This window comes from Solanum dulcamara, chromosome 2, assembly GCF_947179165.1.
Source record: "Solanum dulcamara chromosome 2, daSolDulc1.2, whole genome shotgun sequence".
In the NCBI taxonomy this organism is placed as follows: Eukaryota; Viridiplantae; Streptophyta; class Magnoliopsida; order Solanales; family Solanaceae; genus Solanum; species Solanum dulcamara.
In genome coordinates, this window is record NC_077238.1 from 66,637,200 (window position 1) to 66,649,146 (window position 11,947).

General features: G+C 35.0%; 1 protein-coding gene and 1 long non-coding RNA gene across 9 annotated transcripts; both read right to left on the bottom strand.

Moving 5' to 3' along the window:
• Window positions 1-368: 368 nt before the first annotated feature.
• Window positions 369-4,243, bottom strand: LOC129880631 (uncharacterized). The gene is made up of 2 exons (XM_055954749.1): window positions 3,890-4,243; window positions 369-3,057 (listed from the first exon to the last, which is right to left on the bottom strand). The coding sequence occupies exon 2, from the start codon at window positions 2,977-2,979 to the stop codon at window positions 625-627; it is 2,355 nt and encodes a 784-aa protein (XP_055810724.1). The 5' UTR covers window positions 2,980-3,057; window positions 3,890-4,243; the 3' UTR covers window positions 369-624.
• Window positions 4,244-6,182: 1,939 nt separating this feature from the next.
• On the bottom strand, window positions 6,183-11,602 carry LOC129880632 (uncharacterized). Of its 8 annotated transcripts, none has more exons than XR_008765456.1 (5): window positions 10,544-11,602; window positions 9,720-9,932; window positions 7,057-7,971; window positions 6,791-6,973; window positions 6,183-6,709 (listed from the first exon to the last, which is right to left on the bottom strand). It is a non-coding gene; the product is annotated as an uncharacterized LOC129880632 (long non-coding RNA). The 8 variants fall into 8 exon arrangements; XR_008765455.1 differs by having other exon boundaries at window positions 9,720-9,939; XR_008765454.1 differs by having other exon boundaries at window positions 9,720-9,942.
• Window positions 11,603-11,947: the final 345 nt, after the last annotated feature.

The following is an 11,947-nucleotide window of genomic DNA, read 5'->3' on the forward strand; positions in this document are numbered from 1 at the left end:
CACCTTTGTCCTCCTCCCACAAGTAAAACTATGGAAATTTTGTCCACCAAGGCTTGATCAAATGACAAGTAAATACTTGGCTAATTTAACTCTATTTGGTTCTCAATTGTTCATCAACCGGAAGACCACACCCTTGAATGCTCAAAGAACCATACCAGAACGATACAATTTGGCTTAATTTGGTTTCCAGATTAAGTCCTTTGGTTTGGATAAGAAAATTCAAAACCGTACATTTGCTGTTAGACAAGGTTTTACCAATAACATACATACAAGGAATGCAAAATATGACCCTTTGCTGATAGCACAAATAAAGCAAATGCATGAAGAAATGTCCACTATAGCAACAAACAAAACGAGCTCGTGTAAACTATAGGAATCGAAAAACTTCTGTAAAGGATATGAATCAGAATTATCAGTACGAGTCGCTCATTAACCTATAACAACCTAAAACAATTGAATACAAATGTTACAGATCACTTCTGATCCTGCCAGCTATCTAATATTTTGAGAATCATCCTTCGCTGTGTATAATTCTATACAATATGAATCTCAATACTGTTAAAATGATTATGAGAAAAAGGACCTCTGAATCAAATTTCCTATTTCTCTTGGCCTTTCCTTAATCTATTCATTCATCACAGCCCCCAGATGCTCACCTGGTGTTGCAGCACTGTGATTGTCCACTTTGCTGGGTTCCTCACAAGTATGCATTTGCCTTATAGATTGAGGAAGCTCGGTGGAGGGACTGAACAGGGTTCTCTGTTCATTTGAGTTTTCTTGAATCTGCAAGCCAAGTGTAGCCCCATCGAACATGTCTGGAACAGCAGCATACTCTTGTTGTCTAAGATCTTGTTCAACCAATATTCTGGATTCAGCCTGAGATGTCTCATCCAGATCAACTCCCGAAGACCTTTCAGTTTGAATGGGTCTTTCCTCCTGTACGTCAATTACCCCTTGAAGCAAATCACCTGGAGTAGCCGCAGGGTCGAGCTCCCAGCACCCCTCCGGCAAATTCATTGTTTCTCTTTTCAGTAAACAAGATGGCACCTGATGTGAAAATCGCAACATCTCTCTTCTTGGAATCTTTCGAATGGCATCCTTATTCGTGTTTCGTTGGTATAATGTCTTGAATCCATCCAATTTGACCAAAGGTGCAACACAAACACCAAAATCTTCAGAATAATCACCAAGGACCTCCACCATTTCATAATGGTGCCTCACTTCATCTGGGGTTTTCCTGTTCCAATCTGGCGACCAATTTCGATATATGGCCCAAATGTCTCCACTTTTTGGATAGATCTGAACGCATCCTCCTCTTCCAGCCTTCTCCCTACTTAGAAGATGAGAAAATATGTTGACTTGCTCAATAACTTCAGAGTTAAAGGCCCTAAATTTTCCGCATGACTTGGTAAAACCAGAATCCAACCAATTAACAAGCCCAAATTCACTATCTGTTTTTGAACTTAAGTAGCTGATATGAATCTTGAAGGGCTGCAGAGAGATAACTTGGCGGATCAGACAATACAAGCGAGGCATACCATCTTCCTCATCATATAAAGCCCATATCTGCTTTGGCTTGAAGCAATCCTCTGATCTATCCTTGTCAAAATCATGGAAGTCAGAGTCTGGGACAGTCAGAGTCATGGACCCCGTTTTCCTCATATCTGATTGATAAGCAGCAACACCCAGACCTTCTCTTTTAGGTCTTTCACTCGATTCACCAAATTGAGCATGTGCCTTTCTCTTTTTCTCAGGCTCTGCAGCAGCCAACCTGATCTCTTCCAGTTTCTTGCGGATATCTTTTCTTGCCTTGTCAATTAACAGCGGTCTTGGATCAAATGCAGGAGCCATAGGCCATCTTCTGATTGGAACTTCAGGAGTAGGAAGCTTAGCATTTCTTTTCAAATTCTCATTCCCGTTTCCATCTGCCATTATGAATTCTGCAGCAGCGTTTGAAGCCACTTCACCGTTACTATAACCATTTGTACTCTCCATATCAATTTTTCTCTTCTTAGGAGGCCTACCAGGCCTGCGGGGCAATTGATCACTACCCACAGACCCATCAGCAACCATTTTTGTTAGTTCTTGCTTCCCATTAGCTTTTCTTCCAGAGGCTTTCGTATTTGCCTGCTGGATAAAACTGAAGCTAGTGGATGACCCATTTGGATCTATAACTCCGGCAGAACTTCCAGGGAAGGAGGAGCTCCACTGAAAGGATAAATTGGAAGCATGCTCTGAACCATGTTTAGAATGATGTCCTGTGACCCTACTATTTGCAGAATAAGCAGGTGATGTTGGAACATACGTAACCCCACAACCATGGCTTTTGTATCCGTTCTCAGGCACATAAGGCCAAGGACTAAATGCGTAGGAACCATTTACAGGGGCCAATCCAGTTTCAACAGCTATGAAAACCCCACGACAGTTCTTACAAGACAGTCTTTTGTTCACATATTTCCTATGATATTCATACTGAACCTGACAAGAGGTACAAACAGTCCAAAATGTATCAAGCCTGCCATGAGGTGCTGGAGTGTTGGAGTAATTCGCATAGTTGCCAACACCAGAAGTATGCAGACTAAATATATTTCTCCTCTGATCATAAGCACTTCTTTTAGCACGATCGGACAATACAGTCCATGCTTCAGAGATAAACCTAAACGCACCTTCAGCCCCTACATTTTTGTTCTTATCAGGATGGAGTAACACCGCCATCCTCTTATATTGTTTCTTCAGCTTAGCTCTGCTTGCAGATGGATCCATACCCAATATCGTGTAGAAATCAAATTCGCCATTAACCTTCATCTCTGCAGCACTGTGAACACCAAATGTCGCAACCATTTGCGATATGCCCTCTAACTGAGGACAGAGCATCTGAGCTCTTAAAGCATAATTTTTTGCACTCACAAAATCTCTATCCGCAAATTTCCTTTCAGCATTTGCTTTAGCTTGTAGTGCTTCCTCTACATTTTTCTCCATCGCAAAACTCTCAACTTTATCCACCAAGAAAGCTTTAGGAATCTCACAGAGAGTTACAGGTGGAACACTCTTATGTGCCTGCAATTAAACAAGAATTGCCTTAATTAACAATTCAGTTTTTCTAACAATCCAAAACTAAGCAAAATTCAAATTAGACTTACTTCAAAAATCAAGTAAGAATAGGATTCACAAAATCAACAAATCATACTATCAACTTTTCCAAAAGACAATATCAAATTAGATTTAGATCTAACCTATGTTGCTTGGACTCTTTGAAAATATCGACCGGTGCGTATCGGACTCTTCAAAAGTAGTACATGTTTGGAGAATCCAACAGGGGTGAGGCAACATTTTTGGAGAGTCCGAACAACATAGGATCTAACTATCCAACATACTTACTCCATACCAACAAAAAAGCTACTCTCACAATTTACTGATGTGTCTATGGGACGATGATACAACAACAGCAACAAGCGACAAAAACAGCAGCAGCCACAACAACAGGGTTACCCCATATACATGTGAACCAATTTCATTGCAATTCTCAAATTAACTACTCTCAAACACTACAGGTCTTCTACATTTTCTCTAGACAAAAAATTCTATACAACAAAAAAAATATGAAATTGAGCTAATGTTATCAACTTTGCAAAAATCAAGGACACTGACTCTTAGAATATGCTCAAATTCAAGTCAACAACTTTCAACTCTTATTCAAATTTAACGGAAAGAAAAAACTCCATCAGTCAGAAAGATCCAAATCACCAAGATATACAGCATATTTCCAATATATCAATAAGATCTAAGCTAAAGATCAAAGAAAATCATACTTTTAGCTGGAATATAGTACATAAGATCTTAAAAAAAAAAAAGGCAAAACACCAAAAGTCAAGATTCAAGCTGAACTTACGAAAACTAGAACTAAACTGAGAAATAGAGCAGACCCAGATCAGAAATACAGTTGTTGACCCTAAATTTGCTTCAGATCTTGAATCTTGACCACGTCATATAGACATACACATTCTGTAAAGAAAACTCATGTGAAGTAAAAAAAAAAAAAAAAAGAAGTTAAATTGAACAAAAAGGGAAGTTGAAAATGAAAAAATTGGGATTTTTCAGAGGGAGATTGTGGAAGTTGACGGCGGAGCAACGGCGGAAGAAGCCGTCGGAAAAGTATAGGTTACTTACTATTGCAACTAAACTTTCAAAGATACTGTATGGTGTAGTTAAAAATGAAAAAAAAAATACAAATATAGATAATGGAATGATTTCAGAGGAAAGTAAAGCTAAAGTTAATATTATGAGTAGAATATTAATTTCTCACCCCCTCCTAAATATTTTAACACTTTTTGCTTTTCAATGTTCAAATTAGGTGAATTATTAATATATTAATGGTATAGTTTTAAATTTTAATACTTTAGAATGGAAATTTACTCTAATCTCATTCAAATGTTATTTAACTTGGTCATCAATAAATGGAATATTATCTATGGATGTCAATTAAATATTTTTTATTTAATTTTCAATTTTTCAATAAAGACAGCATTCTTAAAAAAAAACATGAAAATATTAGTATTTTTGGAGATAACATTTTTTGTTTGGTTTAGATAGTGGAAACCTTATTTGAAAGGTTCAAATTTGTCTGCCACTTTGGCATTAATTATTGCATTATTGGCATTTTTAGAAGAATATTAAAATTTAAACTATAATTATTTGGTGTTAAATGTACTTGTACGCAATTATTTGAGAATCTTTTTTTTCTTTGGTGGTGCAATGCCATGACTAAAATGATCCTAAGGTAAAGGAAAAGAGATACTTTGAATTCTTTTTTATTTATTCATTCTTATGGAAAATCAAATTTATCAGGAAATGTAATAAAAGTTTTCATATTTTTATTCATAAATAATGTACCTAATTTGTTACCTATATTGGGTGTTTGATAACTACTAGTGATGTGTTAGAAAAATTCAACATGCATCTAAACAGAAGCGCAAACTAGATGAAGCTTGGAATTTGTTCGATCATAAATCCCTTTGAATTTGATTGCCTAAGGTGTTATGCCATGGCTATTCCTTTCTTTGTTTTTGGAACTGACCTTGTTTCCTATATGTTGGTATTTTTTAATCATTAAAAACATAATATCGATGTATATATTATCAATTGTCAATTATAATTAGATATGTGAATTTTACAATGTCGAATGATAATTAAATTAGGGATTAATGTTTAAAATAAAAAAGTAACAACACTGTGTAAATGGAATTTTCATAAATCAAACAAGCTCCTTTCATGGGAAGTTAAACATATAGTTACATACTTCTTTGATTCTTTGAAGATGATGCGGCATTTCACATTTCAACACCCCCTACTCCCATCATCACCATCGAAAACAAAATATAGGTTGAAAATCTATATTTGATTTAAAGAGAAAATAGCATTTTACAATAAATTTGAAAGGCATAATACATAAATTGGCCGTTAAACTTGTTTCAAATTTTAAGTTGGACCTCCAACTTTCATAATACACAAATAGGCACTTTCACTATCCAACTCTTTAACAAAAAACACTGAATCCGCTCGGGCATAACGTGTGATCAGGACGCAATTTAGGCGCGTTGGGTGTTATTTTCGAAGCCCACAACGGTAAAAAGAAAATGAAAATGACAACTCTACCCTTAAGCATTTTTTCTCTCTTTTTTGCAGGATTTCTGATCTTTTTTATGCAATGACTTCAAAAAAAAAAATTGTCATTGTGGAAAAAGAGCTATAATGAAGATTTCTTGGTCTACAAATAATCCAGGTCGTTGGTTTCTTGGATGTGAAGATGGTCGGATATGGTTTCATTTTATATAACTATTTTTTATTTAAATTCTAATATTCAAGATTCAATTTTTATGGTTATTTTGTTTTTTGTAAACAGGTTGGATGTAAGTTTTTTAGGTGGTGTGAAGTTGATTATACTGAACATGTTAAAATTGTGATTTCGAGATTACAAAAGAGGATAAAAAAGCATGATGAATAAAAGGAAAAGATTAGGAGGAAATATCGAATTTTGATGATCATTGTGATACTATATTGGATCTATAGAGAGTTTTTTATCTAGTAACTGTTATGTATGTTGATGTTCTAGATCATTTTGCCCACAATGTAGTTTTCTTTTGGGGTTGGTGGCTGCTTATATCTATTGTAATCAAGCAAATTACTTTAGTACGAGAACAATATCTTTAGCTTTAATTTGGAACATATGTTTCATCACTTTACAATTTCATTACTTCAATATAGGCACTAAGCATCACATTTTGCACATACAAAAATCCCATACCCACATGGTAAACTAGCTTTACAAAGCGTCAACTTAACATACATAAACTTTACAGGAACTACAATGACATCTAAAGACTTGTTTAAAGGCAAACATACATCAAAATAATTCAAAATACATCATAATGATCAGCGATTGAAGTATGCTTTACAAAATATAGATCAAAATACGCAAAAATACGATCAACATTATTTTTCACCATGAAGCCACATCACTAACAATTGAACTCTTAAGGAACCCGGTTGGATTTGATTTGCAATTTTTTTGCTGTGACATTAGTTGAAGTTGGTTTTCAATCAGAACATTTTTTCCTTTCCATTTCAAACCAGGTGGCTTGAGTCCAAGGTCAACATTTGTTTGTGCTGCTTGAGACCCACGTGAGATATCTCTTTCACTTGGTCTTCCAGGCTGCATTATTGTTTTATATTATTCATCACTATAGATAAATAAAGATATAAAAGAATCAGGCATGTAAAAGTATATACATACAAATTGTGTATCGAAGAAGTTGTAGCCTTTGCAGTTGAAGCACTATTTAGTTGTTGCCTCTTATTTCCTATAACTTGAGGTTTCTGCACATAAAGAAGAGGAATGTTGAGTGTCTGACTGATTCATTGATTGTTGTGAAGACTGTTGAGTGGGCTGTAAAGGCTGTCGAGTGCACTGTGAAGGCTGTTGAGTGGCCCGTTGATCAAGGAAGAAAATTAGAAATCTAAAATAATCAAAAAATGAGATAAAAATGTCATAATTCTTACCACTGATTTACAGCTTCTTTTGTTATGCCCAACTTGATGGCATTTGGAACATGACATTTTCACTCCATTCTTTGATGCTTTCCCCACTTCTTTTTTCTTGATTCATCTTTGTCTTTTCTTCTACATCTGGTTGGTATTTCAGGCATTAGCTTCACTTCAGGAGGCTCAATTGGTGGGTTATTGGTTTCAGGCCACATTGCCATATTAGACATAGGTTGTAAGAAGTACTTATAAGCATGTAGGAATGTATCTTTTTTGTACCAATGCTCCACATAATCTTCTGATTCTTGCCCAATGTGATACAAAGCACAAACTACATATTGGCAAGGAATACCTCTCAATTGCCACAACCTGCAACTACATGTCTTGTTAACCATGTCAATTATGTGTCTATATTCTCCTTCTTGGATCTCAAATCCAATGTCATGATTTCAATTCACCTTTAGATTCCTACCAATTTCTTTATTTTCTTCTAAAACTAGTCTTGCCATGGGTGAAATATTACTAATTCAAGTATCTGCAAACTTAATCATATATCTATGCCTATCCATCATTTTGTGCCTAATATCTTCAAGCATACTAATCATAGATTTGTGTCTAGGACCAACAATCCATGAATTAAATGTTTCACACATTATTTTTCACTACATCATACTTGAATCTTTCACTAAATACAGCCCTACACCAATATTCTCTGTTATAAACAAGCAATGACTCACATATTTTCTTACCAAGATTTTTCATATATGCCACCTCATCTTTTAATGTTACCTCAAAACTAGCTTTGGCACATCTCCAAAATGCTTTTCTCCTTTTTTCACCTCTTCATTTCTTTTGCCAGTTTGCCCAAATGTGTCTTGCACACATTCTTCTTTCAGCATTAAGAAGAAAGTCAGCAACAGCTGACTCAAGACCCTAAGAAATAATTTCAGCAGTTAAGAGACACAAACTTCAAAAGCTTCAGCAGTTAAGTGTAAGAAACAAACTTCAGTCAAGTGTTAGGACACAAAATCTTCAGTGAAGTGTAAAAGACAAAACCTGCAACAATTAAGTCTAAGAACCAACAACTTCAGCAGTTAAGTGTAACAAAAACCTGCAACAGTTAAGTCTAAGAAACAAAAACTTCAGCAACTAAGGAAGTAAGATTAGCAATTATGAAGTAAGTCATCAGTCCCTAAGTTGTCCCAAAGCTGTCCCTAAGTTGTCCCTGAAGCTGTCCAGATTTAGTGTAGTTTCTAATGTCCAGATTTAGTTTAGCTTCTAATGTCCAAATTTAGTGTAGCTTCTAATATCTAGATTTAGTTTAGTTAAGAAAGTCTAGATTTAGTGTAGTCTCCAGTGTTTTGAGAAGCGAGAAGCGGAAAAAAGCGACAGGGGCTCGCTTCACAGAAGCGAGAAGCATTAAGCGAAGCGCATGCTTTTTTGAGAAAAAACGCTATTTAGTATAAAAATATAAAATATAAAATATGCATAGATAATAAAATATGCCCGCCCCATTGGCATATTCACTTCAACTTCATCATCCATTTCATCATCATCAACAAGATTAACCATGGATGCTTCAGGATTCATTTGAGTTTTAAATTCATTTTTTTTCGTAAAATACTCTTGTATTTCTTCCTTCATACTATTCGGGACCTTTGGACACACTTTAACATCTTATAACCACCAATAAGATGTTTCTTGTGACGAAATATTCCGCCATTATATGTCATATCACAAAAAACACATTTTATTTTTGTGTTACTTCCCATGGCAATTCCATATGCCCAAGCTGGATTCCTTTTTTGTGCCATTAAGAAAATACAACTTACTACAAAGAAAAAATAGAATAATAATTCAGTCACACAAGTCAAATTGTCAAAACAATAACAGAGCAGTTGCAGCAAAATTAAAAGAGCAACTGCAGCAAAATTAAAATAAATAAATAATAAAGCAGCCAGACTGTGGAAAAAACCCCAGAGCATATGCTTTATCTTCAAAAAAAAATGGCCAAACTGCTGAATAAAACTTAAAAAAATAATTCTTCGCAGACGGCAGTTGCGCAGAAATAGAAAAAGAAGAAGAGAAGAAGAGATGAAGAGAAGAACATCGCAGCAATTGCGCAGACGGCAGAACTGCTAAATGGAAATAAAAATAGAAATAGAAAGAGAAGAAGAGAAGAAGAGAAGAAGAGAAGAAGAAAAACTAACCTGGTTGAACTGTCGAAGTTGAAGAAGTCGCAGCAGCTTGGAACAATTAATTATAAGTTTTACAGATTTTTTTTATAAAAAAAAACCTAGTGCCGCTTTTTCAAAAAAAGCGAGTTTTTTTGTCGCTTCTAGATGAAGCGTGCTTCTCGCTTCTCCCATGAGGCGCACGCTTTTTTGAAATCGCTTCGTTTCACGGTGTTGAAGCGCTAGTGCCTCGCCTCGCTTCGCTTCACGCTTAAAGCGAGCCCTGCGGCGCTTTTTCACAACACTGGTAGTTTCTAGGTATAACTAAGACTAAGATTTACTAAACTAAAATGAGACATAAAGTAAAATGAGACAAACTAAAATGAGACAAAACTAACAAACAGCTGAAATGAGACAAAACTATAATGAGACTGAACTAATAGAAAAACTTGAATAATCCAGTGAAAAGAGATAGAAAACTAAGATAAAATGAGATAGAATAAATACCTTTTGCATGTCAAACATGATTGTTATGCCATTTCCATCACCAAGTTGCAAATCTTGAATAAGATAGCTTAAGAACCAACTCCAAGAGTGTATAGTTTCTTGATCAACCACTGCCCAAGCTATTGGATACATTTGTTAGTTTTCATTTTTTCCAACATCCACCAATAATTCTCCTCTACAAGCACCCTTCAGGAAACAGCCATCCAGCCCTACCTACAACCTTCTAACCAGCCACTCTTCAATGCAGCAAAGAACACATAGAAATATTAAAACAAGTGTTTTCCAGGAACTGTGTCATTATCAGTTCTCACCCAACAAGAAGTTCCAAAATTTGAACTCTTGATCATATCAGCATAGTCTAACAACTTTGAAAACTCAAGCTTCCAACCCCCCATAAACTTGGAAATAACATTTTGTTTTGCTCTATAACATATTGATCATCCCAATTTTAGTCCCCATTCTTTTCTAATTGTTTCTTGAAGCTTATAAACCCTAATGTCAAGATGAGATATTATTCTATCCCTCATCTTCATTTCTACATACTTTGTTGAGCACAATTTGTTCATGTTCTTTGTAAGACATCTATGAGCAGGATAGTATTTTTTTCACAATTAAAATTTTCTGTATCTTTATCTAAGCTTGCAAACAGTTCTCCTTTACAATTTCCAACACATCTCACCCTTATTCTATGAAGTTCATTGGGTTTAATCTTTAATTGAACTTTATGTTGAATAGCATAATCAGCAACAACCTTTCTAAATTGATTTGCACCCTCAAATATCATACCCAATTCAAAGAAATAAATGGAACAAGAAGAATCATACCTCAATTTATTGCTTTTTCTTCTTGAAGGTAAATCCACACCTGATTGTGCTAACACATCAAGTTCTTTACCACTATCTTCACTTGGTTCATCTGATGAATCAATAAAATCTTCATCACCTCCCAATCTACCATTACACTTGGCTGCCTTCTTGTTGACAATATTCTCAAATCCCTTATCTATACCAGCTTCTCCAAGCTCGACTTATTGTTGTTTCGAAGTTCTTTTAGATCTCTTTTTTCCCTTTCCAGCTTCACTTCTTTTTTCTTCTCTAAGTTTTTCTCTAACAACTCTCAATTTTTCATCAAGTTCACTATCATCCTCATCTGGAAGATCATCTAAGTCTTCCTTTCCAAAGTCAACAGAATCACTATTTTCTTCTTCCTCAGAAAGTTCTTCAACTCCACCTACCTCATTTATATTTATATCATCCTCAAGATGTGAAACCCTAGATATTTCTTCATTAGTTTTTTCACAAGAATATAGTCCCAAAGAAGTTGTCCCCCCCCCCCCTCTTTAACAGTCACATGTTACAAGAATATCTTAAAAGACGACCCACTCCACAAATCTTTAACAAAATTATATAGTTGGCTGTCACTTTCTAACTTGACAAATCTATGGGTAATAGAATTTTCGGTATAAAAATCTTCAACTTCATCATACCCAATATCTTTTGCATAAGATTTCAGTTCGATCAAAGAGAAGTGGTCCTTGTCTATGCAAAATACACAATTTTCCAATTTCGAAATATAGTGATCCTTATAAAAACGACCTTCATGGTGGAAAATAGCTATAATATGAACCATATATGGCTGAAGCTGTAAAAAAAAAGGGATGTTACATTCATGATGACAAAAACTTTACACCTTCTATCAAAAATAAACTTTCAAAAGGGAAAAATCGAACATATCCGGACTAAATAGAGGAAGAACAACAAGAAAACATCCAAAAGATGAGAGCTTCGACCACAAATCTTCACAATTTCACGTCTGATTTGCCAAGAAATTAGGCTAGGGCTTTTCCGTCAGATTAGAGTGAAAGTGGAATAATGGGCTTCGACCCTACCCTTTTGTTTCCTTTAATTTCTATGTTTTTTTTAATTGTAAAAATAGTGTAAAGTTTTTATTACGTGGCAGACACTTAGTGGCTAAAAGATTTATGTGGGAGCGTGTGTGTATATCACGCAATAAGGCTGGTGGATTTGCGTTTTTTTTTTGTTAAAGAGGTATAGTTAAAATGTTTACTTGTATGACGGTTAGAGGTCCAACTTAAAATTTAAGTCAAAGAGAATTTATGTATTATGCCAACTTTGAAAATATGGTCATATTGAAATAACAATGGCAATAGATACACTAAAAAAGGAAGAAAAACTACTTTAATCAACTGATTCAACTACAAGAATGAA

What these genes read in the sequence shown, in the direction of transcription:
- LOC129880631 (XM_055954749.1), bottom strand. Translation starts at nt 2,979, where the DNA reads ATGGAGAAAAATGTAGAGGAAGCACTACAAGCTAAAGCAAATGCTGAA.